This window comes from Podarcis filfolensis (assembly GCF_964270895.1).
Source record: "Podarcis filfolensis genome assembly, chromosome: 12".
Lineage (NCBI taxonomy): Eukaryota > Metazoa > Chordata > Lepidosauria > Squamata > Lacertidae > Podarcis > Podarcis filfolensis.
Genome location: NC_139614.1, coordinates 41159798 through 41176128, shown reverse-complemented (window position 1 = coordinate 41176128; position 16331 = coordinate 41159798). Strand labels below are relative to the sequence as shown.

The 16331-nt window shown below is 41.9% G+C and overlaps 1 protein-coding gene across 8 annotated transcripts in view; it reads left to right on the top strand.

Moving 5' to 3' along the window:
* Positions 1 to 16331, top strand: part of PARD3 (par-3 family cell polarity regulator) — a 560882-nt gene that overhangs the window by 364625 nt on the left and 179926 nt on the right. For all 8 annotated transcript variants that reach the window (XM_083579257.1, XM_083579256.1, XM_083579253.1 and 5 more), the window contains 3 exons: positions 772 to 960; positions 2496 to 2666; positions 15942 to 16092. In XM_083579257.1, coding sequence (XP_083435383.1) covers positions 772 to 960; positions 2496 to 2666; positions 15942 to 16092 — 511 coding nt within the window. The remainder of the gene's footprint in view (positions 1 to 771; positions 961 to 2495; positions 2667 to 15941; positions 16093 to 16331) is intronic.

The window sequence follows — 16331 nt, the reverse complement described above, 5'->3', positions numbered from 1 at the left end:
TCAGCAAGCCACCATCATTGCTATTTATTTGGAGTCAGGCAGTGTACTGTGAGCAACAAAGGTAGGAGTGTAAAAGTAGAACAGATGTGAAATGTCGAAGATATATTTTTTTTAGTATTCACAGCTGTGCCCCATATGACTTTTCTGGCACCCAAGAGCAAAGAGGCTTACCGTTACCTGATCTCATCTGTAATGTTTTATATGACGTTTCTTTGAACATTATTAATAATCCCAACTGCAAAAGAAAAATGGAGCACATGACTAATGGGTATTTATCTATTTGCCTGCTGTTTGTATCCTTCTTGCTGCTCAGAATACATAAATATTCAAATGTCATTATTTGGAAGGGCAAATGAACTTGCAACAGAAAATGTGTTGGTTTTTCATGCCGCCAATAATTATTTCCTGTTTGGAAATGGAATGGTTCAAATTTGTATTAATTCAGAAAGTATCGTATTGTATTAATTCAGAATGCATACACACATTCTTTCTCCCTTTTTCTCATTTTCTCTCTCTCTCTCTCTCTCTCTCACACACACACACACACACACACACGTGCACACATGCACAACAACTGTTACTAGGAATTATTATTTGAAGGTGTTGCCAGATGCACTATTATCACAGATTTCTGCATAGAAGAATTTCAATAGGAATGTTCATGGTATTGTAGTTCTTACATGTTTAAGAAAAATTAATAGCTGTAGTTAGAAGATAATTACAAAGAAGAAATGCTTTTAAATAATGCCATGGCTAATCTTTTCCTGACAGAAAGCAGAAGAAGAAGATCTTGTCCTTACCCCTGATGGCACCAGGGAATTCCTCACCTTTGAAGTTCCCCTTAATGATTCTGGATCAGCTGGGCTTGGTGTTAGTGTGAAAGGTAACCGGTCAAAAGAGAACCATGCAGACCTGGGCATCTTTGTCAAGTCCATTATTAATGGTGGAGCAGCTTCTAAGGTAAGTGGATAAATAAGTAGCATTTTTAAAGGACCTGGTAACTTTCCATTATTTATTTTCTTTAACATGTTTTCCAATTCTTTCCTGATTTTTCCTTTGAATCATAAGTATATTTCATCATTTTATTATATTTTATTGCTATGGAACATCTACAGTTTCCACCTTGATCACCAATGAAACAGCAAGACACTATTAAAGAAAATAAAACATTATTCTTTTATGAGCAAAGTTCCAGACCTGCCTACTTATAAAATGGTGTGGTCAATGAGAGATTTTGCAGCCGACCAACAACAAGTTTCCTAGGACTCCTGTGGCCCAATCAGGAGGAACATCTACAATCCTGGGTTCAGTATTCTTGGAGGTCTTCTGCCTGACCATGCAGATTTAGCAGCACAACCTATCTGAACCATAGAGTGGTCATTGCCTGTAGCACCCAGCTAGTTACACAATAGACCTGAAAGAGGTGGGAATGAATGATACGAGTCGGACATATGGCAGCGAAGTGAGTACCTTCTCCTTTTTGCCAAGACTAGAGAGACCAACAAGTGTTTTGCTCTTATAGGAACACATGGTGTTGCCTTATATAGAGTTAGACCATTGGTCCTTCTGGCTCAGTAATGTCCACACTGACTGGCAGCAGCTCTCCAGAGTTTCAGACAGAAGACATGCCCAGGGCTACCTGGAGATGCCAAGGATTGAACTTGGATCCTCCTGCATCCAAAGCAGATGCTCACAGCCCTTCCTCACATGAATTGCATTTGCTTTCAAACCATGGAAGACACCTAATTGGAAAAGAAGTCCATAGTGATGCCAGGGAGAAAGCTCTCTTTCTCCCTTTTCTGGCCCCAGGGACAGAAGAGCCAAAAGTGATGACATACTCCTTGGACTCTAAATAATAATAAAAAAAGAATTCCTTCCCGTAGCACCTTAGAGACCAACTCAGTTTGTTATTGGTATGAGCTTTTGTGTGATTGCCAATAACAAATAACCAATACCAATACCAAACTTAGTTGGTCTCTAAGGTGCTATTGGAAGGAATTATTTTTTATTTTGTTTCAACTATGGTAGACCAACACGGCTACCTACCTGTAACTAGATCCTTGGACTCTGTTATAGATGGGATTATTCACATATAAATGCACAATGCCACCATCTCATAAGAATATTGAATGTTGTAATATGAAGACAGGAAGGTCCCAATGTTCAGCGGAGCTATGTTAACAATGCTGTATAATTTTATTGTAACTAGTATGGCTTGGGGATTACTTTCAGGGGCTCAGGGAGGAAAGATGGGAACAACTCTTAAAAGCACATTTCACTTAGTATGCTGTTTACATAAACAGATTATGATAATGATGTGAAGTTCAAATATGTATATAATTGGGAGCGATATCTCTGTAGTGATTTCTTCAAAAGTCATTATAGTTGTGTTCGCTTAACCATAAACCCTCAGGATTAAGATTTTTTCTTCCTAGCTAAAAGATGCCGGAAAGGTCCTTTATTTTTTCCTAACGTGGACATTATTCCCTTGCCAGGACGGAAGACTCCGAGTGAATGATCAGCTAATAGCAGTAAATGGAGAATCGTTATTGGGCAAAACGAACCAAGATGCCATGGAAACCCTGCGAAGGTCCATGTCCACAGAGGGAAACAAGCGTGGAATGATTCAGCTCATTGTGGCAAGGCGAATAAGCAAGTGCAATGAGGTAAGAGCTGTGTGCCTTTTATCACTGATAAGATTTTGTTTCATAGGGAAAATTATACGATGGGAGGAAACATGGAAAAGCCCATTCTTAGAAGTATAATTATCTGATTATAGTATAATATACCATAATATAATTGCACTCCAGTATCTGTAAGTAATTGGGATCATGATGGCATAGAAACAAATAAAATAAATTTGGTCATGTTTCACAGGGACCTTTTCTTCACACATACCTCAATGTAATTAATATGATAACTATTGAAATCTGTATAGTATAGCTTCAATAGCACTTGTATTATACCAGCTACTCTGGCTTCCAGTATGTTTTTCGGTCCAACTGAAAATGCTGGTTTTTAACCTTTAAAGTACTAACCAGTCTGAGCCCAAGTAATCCGACAGGCCACCTACTGCTGAACCATTCCACCCACACTCTGAAATCCCAGTTGGAGACCCTCTCAGTGTGTCTATCTCCTAGGTCTGTGAGGTGGGGTATCATGGGGGAGAGGGCCTTTTCCGCAGAGCCTTTGGAACTCTTTCCCAGTAGAGCTTCAACAGGCAGATACACTTCAGGCCTTTTGGGAGAGACTCATTTCCCTTGATTGGCCTTTGTGCTAGCTGGATGGAGGTTGGAATATTATGTTGTTTCTATTGTGAATCTCATTTATTCTCACTTTTTGTAATTTTTTAAAAAAGGTTTTTTTTAAGGTTATATTTCCATAAGCCACTTTGCCTTGAGAAGCAGAGGTGGGCTGGCCACCTTATCTAATGTTTAAAAAGTTGTGGGAAGGTGTCATTTGGCTAAAACTGAGTGGATTTGGGGCTTGTGAATTTCATTAAAGAGTTCTCACCCTTTGTTCCATAGTTTAAGTACTTAGAAAATCATTCTGTTTGAAGCCCCCTCTGCTAAGAAGAAAAGTTTGGAAGCAGGAATATATCTGTTTTAAGGGAGGGGGGGATCCGTACCACACATGTACTGTGGAATGAAAGCAGAGCTTACCGTTCCTGATGTGGTTCTGACACCTTTGATGGCTCTGTTCCATTCCATTTCTGCATTAATATGTGACTCTAAAATAAAAACAGAAACTGTACAAAATTCCTGTTTAACAGGCTGGATCTAGGCACATCAAAGAAGCGTTTGAGTTAAATGTGTTGTAAATTTAAACAGGGAAAACAGGTAGAGAAAAACGGGACTCTGGTGGCACAATGTTATATCGCATATACAACACATATAAATCATTTTTTCTTTACCAGTGTAGCCAAGTCCATAGTTTATCACAAAATATAAATTTAAATATGTGTTTAAACTTGGTAGACACATTTCTAAACTTATTTTATCCTAAACTACTTTTTGGATACCTATTTTGATACATCCCATTTATTTGATACATTGAGTTGAAAATGCATCAGAAAATTTGAAGAAGTGCAAGATATCAAGGCTGTAACGCCATCCTGTATTCTTGAGAACTTTTTCAACCGTTGTTTTTTGGAGCAGAACTGTGTTTTTGCTTTTCCATGCAACTGACGTTGGTTTATGAGGGAAAATCCAAATTCCACACCCTACCAATACCATTTGGACCAACCAAATGGTGCAGAACAGGGGGGGAAAGCTTTTGAGTTCTCCAGAACAATTAATCAGGTTGGATCTTAAGCCATGGAGTCACAGTCTTTAGTTGTAGTATGGAAGGAACTAGCAGACTTCTTTATATTATGTTTCACTAGGTGCTGTGCAGCTTTCAAGTTGCAACTGGGTCTGCCCCTAGTATCTCTGGGGCAAAGAAGCATAGATAAAGTGCATATACATACATTTGTATACATATATTTAAATGTTGTATAAACACCTCTGTTTCTGCAAAACCCTGAATCTGACACTGTATAGAGTCATAGAATCATAGAGTTGGAAGAGACCACAAGGGCCATCGAGTCCAACCCCCTGCCAAGCAGGAAACACCATCAGAGCACTCCTGACATATGGTTGTCAAGCCTCTGCTTAAAGACCTCCAAAGAAGGAGACTCCACCACACTCCTTGGCAGCAAATTCCACTGTCGAACAGCTCTTACTGTCAGGAAGTTCTTCCTAATGTTTAGGTGGAATCTTCTTTCTTGTAGTTTGGAACCATTGCTCCGTGTCCGCTTCTCTGGAGCAGCAGAAAACAACCTTTCTCCCTTCTCTATGTGACATCCTTTTATATATTTGAACATGGCTATCATATCACCCCTTAACCTCCTCTTCTCCAGGCTAAATATGCCCAGCTCCCTTAGCCGTTCCTCATAAGGCATCGTTTCCAGGCCTTTGACCATTTTGGTTGCCCTCCTCTGGACACGTTCCAGTTTGTCAGTGTCCTTCTTGAACTGTGGTGCCCAGAACTGGACACAGTACTCCAGGTGAGGTCTGACCAGAGCAGAATACAGTGGCACTATTACTTCCCTTGATCTAGATGCTATACTCCTATTGATGCAGCCCAGAATTGCATTGGCTTTTTTAGCTGCCGCGTCACACTGTTGGCTCATGTCAAGTTTGTGGTCAACCAAGACTCCTAGATCCTTTTCACATGTACTGCTCTCAAGCCAGGTGTCACCCATCTTGTATTTGTGCCTCTCATTTTTTTTGCCCAAGTGCAATACTTTACATTTCTCCCTGTTAAAATTCATCTTGTTTGTTTTGGCCCAGTTCTCTAATCTGTCAAGGTCGTTTTGAAGTGTGATCCTGTCCTCTGGGGTGTTAGCCACCCCTCCCAGTTTGGTGTCATCTGCAAATTTGATTAGGATGCCCTTGAGTCCATCATCCAAGTCGTTGATAAAGATGTTGAATAAGACCGGGCCCAAGACAGAACCCTGTGGCACCCCACTAGTCACTCTTCTCCAGGATGAAGAGGAACCATTGATGAGCACCCTTTGGGTTCGGTCAGTCAGCCAGTTACAAATCCACTGAGTGGTAGCATAGTCAAGACCGCATTTTACCAGCTTCTTTACAAGAATATCATGGGGCACCTTGTCAAATGCCTTGCTGAAATCAAGGTAGGCTACATCCACTGCGTTCCCTTCATCTACCAGGCTTGTAATTCTGTCAAAAAACGAGATCAGGTTCGTCTGACATGACTTATTTTTCAGAAATCCATGCTGACTATTGGTGATCACAGCATTCCTTTCTAGGTGCTCACAGACTGTTTGCTTAATGATCTGCTCCAGAATCTTCCCTGGTATTGATGTCAGACTGACTAGGCGGTAATTATTTGGGTCCTCTCTTTTCCCCTTTTTGAAAATAGGGACAACATTTGCCCTCCTCCAGTCTGCCGGGACTTCGCCTGTTCTCCAGGAATTGTCAAAGATGACTGCCAGTGGTTCTGAGATCACATCTGCCAGTTCTTTTAATACTCTTGGATGCAGTTCACCTGGCCCTGGAGACTTGAATACATCTAAATTAGCCAAGTATTCTTGTACTATCTCCTTAGTTACTCTGGGCTGTGTTTCCTCTGCTGAATCATTTGCTCCAAATTCTTCAGGTCGGGCATTGTTTTCTTTATCGGAGAAGACTGAGGCAAAGAAGGCATTGAGGAGTTCAGCCCTTTCTGTGTCCCCTGTTTGCATTTCACCATCTTCTCCTCTGAGTGACCCCACTGTTTCTTTGTTCTTCCTTTTGCTACAAACATACCCATAAAAGCCTTTTTTGTTGCTTTTAACCTCTCTAGCAAGCCTGAGTTCATTCTGTGCTTTAGCTTTTCTGACTTTGTGTCTACACGTGCTGGCTATTTGTTTGAATTCCTCTTTGGTGGTTTCCCCCCTTTTCCATTTTTTGTACACATCCTTTTTTAATCTTAACTCAGTTAAAAGTTCTTTAGATAGCCACCCTGGCTTCTTTAGGCACCTTCCATGTTTCCGTCTCATTGGTATTGCCTGAAGTTGTGCTTTTACTATCTCCCTCTTAACAAACTCCCAGCCATCATGAACTCCCTTTCCTTTTAGTATTACTGTCCATGGGATCTCACCCAGCACTTCCCTAAGTTTTATGAAGTCGGCTTTCTTAAAGTCAAGAAATTGAGTCCTAGTATGCTTGGCTGCTCCTTTCCGCTGTATAGTAAACTTTAGAAGAGCATGATCACTCGCGCCTAATGATCCTTCCACTTCTACCCCACTAACCAGGTCATCAACATTGGTTAGGACCAGATCTAAAATGGCTGTTCCTCTTGTTGCTTCTCCCACTTTCTGGACAATGAAGTTGTCTGCAAGGCCAGTGAGGAATCTGTTTGACCTTATGCTCTTGGCTGAGTTTGACATCCAGCAAATATCCGGGTAATTGAAGTCCCCCATTACTACTATCTCCCTTCCTTTTGCATGCTTGGCCATCTGTTCCAGGAAGGCATCATCTATGTCCTCCGTTTGGCTTGGGGATCTATAGTAAACTCCCACAATGAGGTCACTGTTATTCTTCTCTCCCTTAATTTTGACCCAAATGCTCTCACTTTGGTTTTGAGGTTCTAAATCTTGGATCTCTTCACAGGTATACACATCCCTGACATATAACGCCACTCCTCCTCCTTTCTTGTCTGGTCTGTTTCTCTGAAATAGATTGTATCCCTCCATTATTACATTCCAATCATGGGACTTATCCCACCAGGTTTCAGTGATGCCTATTATGTCATATTTAGTTTGCTGTACCAAGAGCTCAAGCTCATCTTGTTTATTTCCCATGCTTTGCGCATTAGTGTACAGACATTGAGGTCCATTAATCATTCCCCCGTGTCTCTTATTTAAGGATTTTTTCCTCCCACCACTAGGTCTGCGTGCTGTTTGCTCCATTTGGTCTATGACATTTGGATGATCATCTTCATCAATTGATAGACTCCTACCTTCAGGAGCACTGTCTCCCTCCCCCACATTAGTCAGTTTAAAGCCCTCCTGATGAGGTTTCTGAGATTTTTGGCAAAAACATTCCTCCCAACCGTTTTGAGGTGCAGCCCATCGCTTGCCAGAAGTCCATCTTCAAGAAACTGCATTCCGTGATCTAAGAATCCAAACCGTTCCTGTTTACACCATTTGCGAAGCCAGCTGTTCACTTCCACTATTTTTCCCTCTCTCCCTGGGCCACGTCGTTCAACTGCCCAGAGCCTCGTAGTCTCTTTTGATCTTCTGGAGGCTATTGCTTGCAGTGTCATTGGTTCCCACATGAACCAAGAGGAAGGGGTATTTGTCAGTGGGTTTTATGATTCCTTGCAGTCGTTCAGTTACATCTTGGATCTTAGCCCCGGGGAGATAGCACACTTCCCGAGACATCTTGTCAGGCCCACAGATCACTGCTTCTGTTCCCCTCAGTAGGGAATCCCCTATCACCACTACACGCCTCCTCTTAGGTTTGGTCGGGGTTCTTCCGTGAGCTGTCCGTTCCACGGTCGCCTGCACATTCCCTGAGGACTGACTTTGCTGCTCGTCTTCATATACCTGATCGACTGTAATGAGGGAGAGATCCTCAAATGCTCTTCGTCTTCCATGCTAGGGGAGAGGACCTCAAAGCGATTGTGTATTTCTAAACAATCAGAGCGAACCCTGGGCCTCCTACTTCTTTGAGTCACGTTTCTCCATATATCTGGCTCCTGTGTTGGTGAACTAGCCTCCTTCTCAGGGAAGTCCCCTGTCTCCTCCTTGGTGGAGACGGTGTGCTCTGTTGCTTCCAAGAAGAGCTCCAGCTCTCTAATTCTTTGGAGCGTAGCTACACGTTCCTCCAGTTGCTGGACTTTGTCTTTTAAGAGGGCAATCAACATGCAATTGCTGCAGGTAAAGCTGCCTGCAACCTTTGGCAAGATGGCAAACATTGCGCAGGAACCGCAGGCGACTGCAGCTGTTCCCTCACCCTCCATCTTGAGAACGTGTCGTTGAGGGTGGCTACAGCGGTCCTCCATCATAAGAAGCGTGAAGACAGGACAAATAACTCCCCCCCCAAAAAACCTAGGTTTCCCCGAACAAACGTTTGAGACTAGCTCCCCTAAATCTATAAGATGGATCAAACTGCACGCGCCGCTAGGTGCGCGCCGCTGCCCTGCAACCTCTGATAAGCTCCTCCCACAGCTAATCACCTGCCTCAACAGAAACCCTGCCCCCTCTGACCTTTGCACAGGGAGAGCAGTTAATCAGCCACAAAGAAACACACACACGAGAAAACCCTTTTTGCTCCTTCTTCAGCTGCTGCCCTGTAGAATCTTTCTTGTTAAGACTGGGTACAATCCAGGCAAAGCCAAAATTCAGAACCTGGTGTGTGTGTTTGCATTATTGTACACCCTCAGGATAAAAACTTATCAATATACACTATTGTACCGTTAGTGCTCAGGACGATAAGCATAAATACAGATTTAATGTCACATACTCTAGGAAACATGTAGCTGGCAGGTTGTTGCTCAGCTTCCACTTATTCCAGTGCATGGCCTCAATAAAGCATGTTTTAAACAAGTGTGTTGAACTTTGGCCCAGGCAAACAAGGTAGACGCCAGAAAGTCTCAGGGCCTATAAATAAAATGCATAGCGGAGTTAAGCACATTGAGAAATAGCCTTGTGTATCACTGCACAAGCTGCCTTCTGTTAGAGCTTAATATTAGGGGATAGACAATGTCTGCCTTGCTTTTCTCCAAGCTTTTGTCTGGGAATATTAAAATATGTTTCTCTTTCAGAAGTGGTTGCATAAATCCCCCAGATCTCTGTTGTTGAAATGGCTACCTCTGCCGTTCAGCATGTCACTGGTTTGTGTTAGGGCTGGAAAACAGTATTGGTTGGGAAGCTTATCAAGGCATCACAGCTATAACACAATGTGAAAGGTTATGTTCAACTTGTTCAGCCTCATAATTGTTTTCTACATCCGATTCCAAAGATTTATAACTTTGTAAGTCTACATTTGAATCATGAGGGATGTTCAGAGAGGTGTTGCTGGAGGTGGAATTTTGATTGGAGAAATCATTGTAGCTGGTAATAAGTTGAAAAATTCCCTTTTCTGTTTTTAACCCAGAGGCCACTTTTTTCTTTGGCTGTTAGAATAATGATAGTACTTCAGACTAATGTGTTCTGGGATTTAAATTGGAGTTTTGTACATTGTCTTGTAATAAAAAAGAAGGTAAATTGTGACTTTTAGCATATTGGGCCACAGAGATTGTATTCATTTTAAATACTCCTAAATTGCCAGACTTCTTCTTCTTCTTTTTTAAGGTTTTTAAGAGCAGTACAAGCCTTTCACTGGCATCGTATTTTAGACCTCAGTGGCCACTGAAAACTGGGCTCTACTTCAGTTGACCTGAATTTTATTTTTTATTTTTTTACAATTATTTGAGTGAAACAGTAAAAAAGTTTAATTAAAGGGTAGTGTGTGTGTGTGCACATGCGTGCATGCGTATGGCCCTGCTTCTTGTGAAAGGGTACAGGGTCTTCAAATTTGGCAGAGGGACCTGCTTCTCTTTCTCTTCGGTTTTTGAGTGTCTGTTCTGAATCCTCCAAAACCAAACATTCCCTGCTTCCCAATGTTCATTACCTACCTTCATGACAACCCTAGAAAGATGACAATCAAAGTAATGATGAGAGGAAAACTTAATGTTACCACGTACTGTTTTGGCATCGCTTTTTTTAGATGGTCATTCCCCCCTACTTTATTAATACACCACCTGGCAATTATATTGTTGAAATGCCAGTGGTCATTTAACTGTCCCTTTATCATTTGTTAGATAAGGAACAAACAGGTTCTGGTTAGAGCAGGTAGTATTTATCAAGTACCTAGTATTTATCGAGCAGCTTGTTCTTATCTAGATGATGAAGGACCATGCGGCAAAGTCCCATTTCTTAGTTAAAACATGGCTCTGTCTGCATAAGGACAAAAGTGCCTGTTTTCGTGTGGGCTGCTTTCCTGCTCATGACTGATTTGTGCAATAGCATTACAGCTTCTGACCAGCGACTAAGAGTGACGCTGTGATAAACCTTTGTTTTGTTGCCAGATGTCATTCTATTCTTGAAAGAGATTAGGGAACAATGGGCACCCTTTTTTATTTTAACTCAGCCCAACCCCCACCTGTTTTGACTGTAGATACATGTATGACATTAAGAAAATAACTGCTGAATAACTTGTGGACAGTAAGGAAGGAGTGCATGCTTAAAAGTGCCATAAATTTTTTATAAATGCAATTAAAAGTTGAGCACTGAAGGTTGTTGTTGTTGTTGTTTTGGAAGTATCTTAAAAATCCCAAGAGGGCTGTCTGGAATGATGCTAGGGTTAAGCAGGTGGGTAATCACTGGATGGTGGACTAGATGGGCCTTTCGTCTGACTCCTTGAGCAAGACTCTTCTCATGTTCTCCCATCTCAACATTTCTGTCTGCATGGGGAACAGGGAACATTTCAGGAGATGGTGTATATTCCACAGCCCTGTTTGTCTCTGCTACATGAAACAGACCTCAAAGCAAAGTTCAGGAGCCACTAGACCACCGTGTCCCCATCCCCTCCCTTCCTGCCTAAGCTACTCCCTTGGTTTGTAATTAGCATGCATATGCCTTGTCTAACAGGGAAGTCTATCCTACTTGAAGCAGATGTCCTCACTAGTAGAGGAAGTTGTGGCATGGGTGTTTGGAGAGATGGTTGCTTAGGCTGGAGCCTTGCCTTGCCTGAGAGATTCTTTCCCATCATGAGCAGCTATCCACCACATATGATGCCAGGGTAGATAAATAACATGAAGCTAATTTTTTTCATACATATCTCAGTAATATGTATTTCATACATATCCATGCAAGATTGGATTTAAATATATTGTTATGAAAGTTGCCCACCATACCCAGTCTCTGCCAAGCAGTAGCAAGATTCCAGAGTTATGTTTCTGTTGGGAATCAAGTTCTTAATAAATATGGTTTATTCCAGACATATTTGCACCAGAAGCTTTCAATGCAGGAAGTGCACAGTTTGCAGCATTCATATCTCAAAAGGGGCTTGTTCCTCACAGGAGTGCAGCTTTGGATTCCAATACTGTACATCTCTGTCCCAGCCTGCCTTCAGCTAGCCCACCAAGTTGGTCTGCCCTTCAGCCCCTGCATGGAGTTCTACCTATTTCCTGCTTTTCTTTCCCAGAACCCCCTTGCCAGGCAACTCCCCCTTTCTGCCTTCTCACCCCCCTCCTACCTGCTATTCCAAGCCTAGTTTTAAAAGATGACCATTTTCCTGTAACCTATGTCATCTCTCAGCATAACACTGGCAACCTCCTTTGACACAGTCCCAAGGATTTCCCCGTGATGGCCCATCAACACCTTTTGTCATGCTTAACAGGTTCTCCTATCTTGGCCTGGAAAGAGAGCTTAGCCTGTATTTTTTGCAGTGCTTTGCATCTTCCCTTCAATGGCTCCTACCACCTTACTAATTTCTAACATTCACTAATTCTAGCAGTTATGGGTGCCCTTGCACCCCTAAACTCAAATCTATAACATCATCATCATCATGTTGTAGAGGTGTGTGGGATGTGGGGATGGAGAGAGATCCATACCATGGCCACATTGCAAGTTCTTTGGTGTGCTGAGATTTGAACTGGAGACATTGGACTCATAGCTCATGCCATTAACTACTGTGAACACAAAGTAAGGTCTGATGGTCTGAGGCCCAGGCATAAAGTTGTTAAAGTAGATAAAGCAGCCTAGGCTCTCCCGTATGTTCTGGACTACAACTCCCATCAGTCCCAGCCAGTGCTTGGGCAAAGGCTGAGATAAATGACAGGATAGACCTTGGTTCTGCACCTTTCCCACCCCTTTCTGTTCTCTTCCCATCAGCAAAACTTGCCCTTGCTTTGACACATTTTCTTTATGCAACCCTTCTTGCAGAAGAACCAACAAAAGTGTTTTTAAAAGGGCTTCTGTGCAATCTTCTCCTCCCCTTTTACAAAAAAACTTTTGTTGGGTTGTTGTTGTTTTTTTGCAAGTTTATAAAAGGCATTGTATCTTTAGTTAAATATTTGTGTGGCTGACTGTTGATGTCTTGATTTAAATCTGGCTTTTGATATGCTAATTTGTCACTGAATAAAGTCTTTTTCCCATGAAAGTGGTAAGACATGCCAGCACTCTTTTCAGAGTGCAGCCATTAAGCAACAGTGCTGTTGTTTACCCCTCTCTGTAAGCTGCTGCTTACCAGTTCACCTGGAGCGAATGCCTATTCCTCTCCCTAGGTTCCTAAGCTGCCTCTTTCTCTGTGCCTCTTTTTGAAAAGAATAGAGGGGAGAAATCTACTCAGAGCTCGATAGTGTTTAGATATGCATTGTCCCTTGAGAAATGGTTATATTATGTGGTTCAATAAAGAACTAGACATTTGTTATATAAACTTGAAGATACAGTCCTATCTCCCTGGGAAAATAAGTCATGTTAGTCATTTAGGGTAATTTTCACCCTTTGTTTGAAGAAAGTTAAAACAAAGTACAGTTCATTTGTGCGAATACACTTGGCATGCAACTTTCAGTCCCTGGATAGTATCTCTTTCTCTTTCCTTTTTAATAGCATTTCAGAATTTTAACATTTTTATTCTTCTTAAATTTGCCTTTGATTCCTTTACATCAGAGGCTTTGAATATTGTTTAATTTACTTTTCAGTGGAACTGTCAGTAGTAATCTGCAATTTTAGGAGGGGGGGGGAACCTGAATAAAACAAATCCTCGATTCACAATTTAAACCTTATTGAGCCTAATTCACTTGCATGGCAAGTTTATTATTCTCCTGCAGCCTGACGTGCCTCCAATGGTAATTGTGTTGACCCTTCTATGCAGTAAATCTCCCTAGTGCTGATCAAACTGGGAAAGATAAGGCTACAATTCAGAACTTCATTAAATATCTCATTTATATTAAAAAGACGATAGCTTTGAACAGAAATAATACTTTATACAGTCTCTCCTCTGATTATGCTTCACCCACTTTGAAGTACTGCAAGTTTTACAAATCCCTCCTGTATCCATCATACTGGTACTATGGGATCCCCTAAATAACATGGGACAATGCCTTTGGGTCGATTGCAGAGATCTATCCTGTAAATACCACATGCACAAGGTCAGACCTTTGTAGTTCACATTAATTAGAAGTTGCTACCCCTTAAGCCCGATCTCACTCACTGAAGCGGATTAGAATCCCAACTTTCTCTATTAGCATGCATAGAAATAGTGGGAACCGACCATCTTGATTTTACCACCTGTGGCTGTTTAGGTGAATAGAGGATCTTGAGAAGGGATAATTAATCTGTATTTAATATCCTTAAGTATGTGGTGAAACATTGTGAGTTAAGAATGCTTGCTAAAATTCCTTTTCCAGAGAAAAACTAAATCAAAGCATCTAATAGTAGATAAAAATTGCTTACAACAGACAAATGATCAAGATGTCAGTAAAGTACCATTAAAACAGATCAAAGAGAGCAGCTCCAAAAACACTTTGGAAGAAGAGGGGTGCCTTTCCCCTTCCCCCGCTCCTGTCATAGCAGCAAGTGGGGGCCAAGAAGAACAGCCCAGGCAGCCTCCTCTTAGGGATTCCTCAAACAAGAAGGTCTTATAAAGGCAGCAGCATGAAAATAAAGAAGGGCCCCGTCAGACTCCCATGGAGAGGGCATTCCACAGTGTGGGTACCACAACTGAGAAGGACCCATTCCTTATGTGGCGAATCTCAGTCAGTGGGGGAACCCAAGCAGGATGTTTAAGGGCCTTCAGTAGAGCCCGTTATTTGCAGAGAGTCCCGGATTTAATCTCCACCATTTCCTTCCTGTAACTTTGGAGATCCACTGCCTGGCAGTAGGTAGATAATGGGGCAAGGCAGTTTCCTATGTTGATTGGATTCAATGAAGATGTGGTCCTTCAAGTAAATAGATCCCAAACTTCTCAGGACTTTAAAGGTAAGAACCAGCACCTTGAATCGAGCATGAAAATGAACAGGTAGCCAATTACAATTACTAAGGGCCAAAGTAATATGCAGGACCAGGATAATATGTTCTAGTCCCAGACAACAATTTGGTGCCAGCATTTTGAAGCAAGATTTCTGGATGCTTTGTAACAGTAGCCCCACATTGAGCATATCCAGGGCTTTTTTTCAGCCAGAACTCACTGGAACTCAGTTCCGGCACCTCTCAGGTGCCATTATAAGAGAACAAAGGTGAATTCTGGCACCTTTTTTAAATAGAAAGATAGCACTAAACATAAATAACACTAGCCAGGTCCACATTTGCAATGGTTAATGGATAGTTTGCGTTGTGTCACCAGGTAGTACAAGTGAGTTAGAATTAAAATATTGGTTAAGTGATCTAAAATCTTACCTCTGCACTGGTCCTTTGTGTGTGGCATATGTAGGCAGCTGAAAAGGGAAAACAGAGGGAGAAGCCACTTTATCGCCTTCCTTTTGCTACATGATACCAAGCATAAATATCGCTCTCCTTCTTACAACTTCTGACTCTTCATAGCATGCTGATTTGTGGCACCCTGCTGGGTGCAAGGGCCTTTGAAAGCCACTACTGTGCCTGCAGGGGGCTTTAAAAAGTGGGACAAAATTCATGTGTAGTGAAGCTGATGAGATTTTGCCTAGACCCTGAAAAGATGAAGCCTCTTACCCTTAGGGTCAGAATCACTTGAGTGCATATGCAGAACCTGTCTCCCCGCTACCACCAAATGCAAGCGATGTTCCTAATTGCAATCTGTGCAAAAATAATGTTAATTCCAGATCAGAGTTCAGTTCTAAATATGCAGGTTATTTATTTGTGTATGTTCATATTTATGGCTTTGGGCTTTCTGGGTTGAGTGGAGTTGGGGAAATTGTGTAATGATTGCATATGAAAGCAAATGGTTCCAATTTTAGAATGTGGTTAGAAATCACATACCAAATGGAGTGTTGTTGTTTTTTTGTTAAATCCTTTTTTATTTTGTTTCTGCACCTCTCCACAACTGCTCTGATGGTTCCTGTCCTGACAAGCTGTCAGTCTGCGAAAGAGGTCCAGGCCATCTGCCAGATAATTTTGAAACATACGAGGTTGCTTGCTTGCTCAAGGATATGTGCAGTACAGATAAACCAAAACATGGTGCTTTGTCTTTGCATGTTTCCTGCTGAAAAGGGATGGAGTCTGACAAGGCTCCATAGGAGGTACAGTGTGAAGTGGCACAGAAAGTTGGTCATTAAGCAACACTGTCATTGCAAATTATTGTGGTCCAGGGTGAAGAGTTCTAGCTCATTTGGTGCCCAGCCAGGACCAGGCCTAGAGCAAGTTGTTATTGTTCTCCCATGCTGTTAAATGGACCTTCAGCACTGTTATTTCTCTCCTTTCCATACAGTTGGAATCACCTGGGAGTCCACCAGGGCCAGAACTGCCTATTGAAACAATACTGGATGACAGGGAGCGTAGGATTTCCCATTCACTGTACAGCGGGATAGAGGGCCTCAGCGAATCGCCCACCAGGAATGCCGCCCTGAGTAGGATAATGGGTAAGTCAAGCAGACTTGGCTAATTATGTCTTGGGGATCATCTATTTTTCTAGGTTTACAAAGAGGTGGTTGATGCATTATGTATGTGGACAGCATGGAGCTTGAAAATTATAGTGACCAATTTATGCCTTTCCCCTTTCTCCCAAGTTCGACATACAGGCTTCTTAATGCGAGTCAATAAATTGATATAATAAGTCTCGGATCACAGAGCAGGTGGCAGCCACAGGAACATTTTAAAA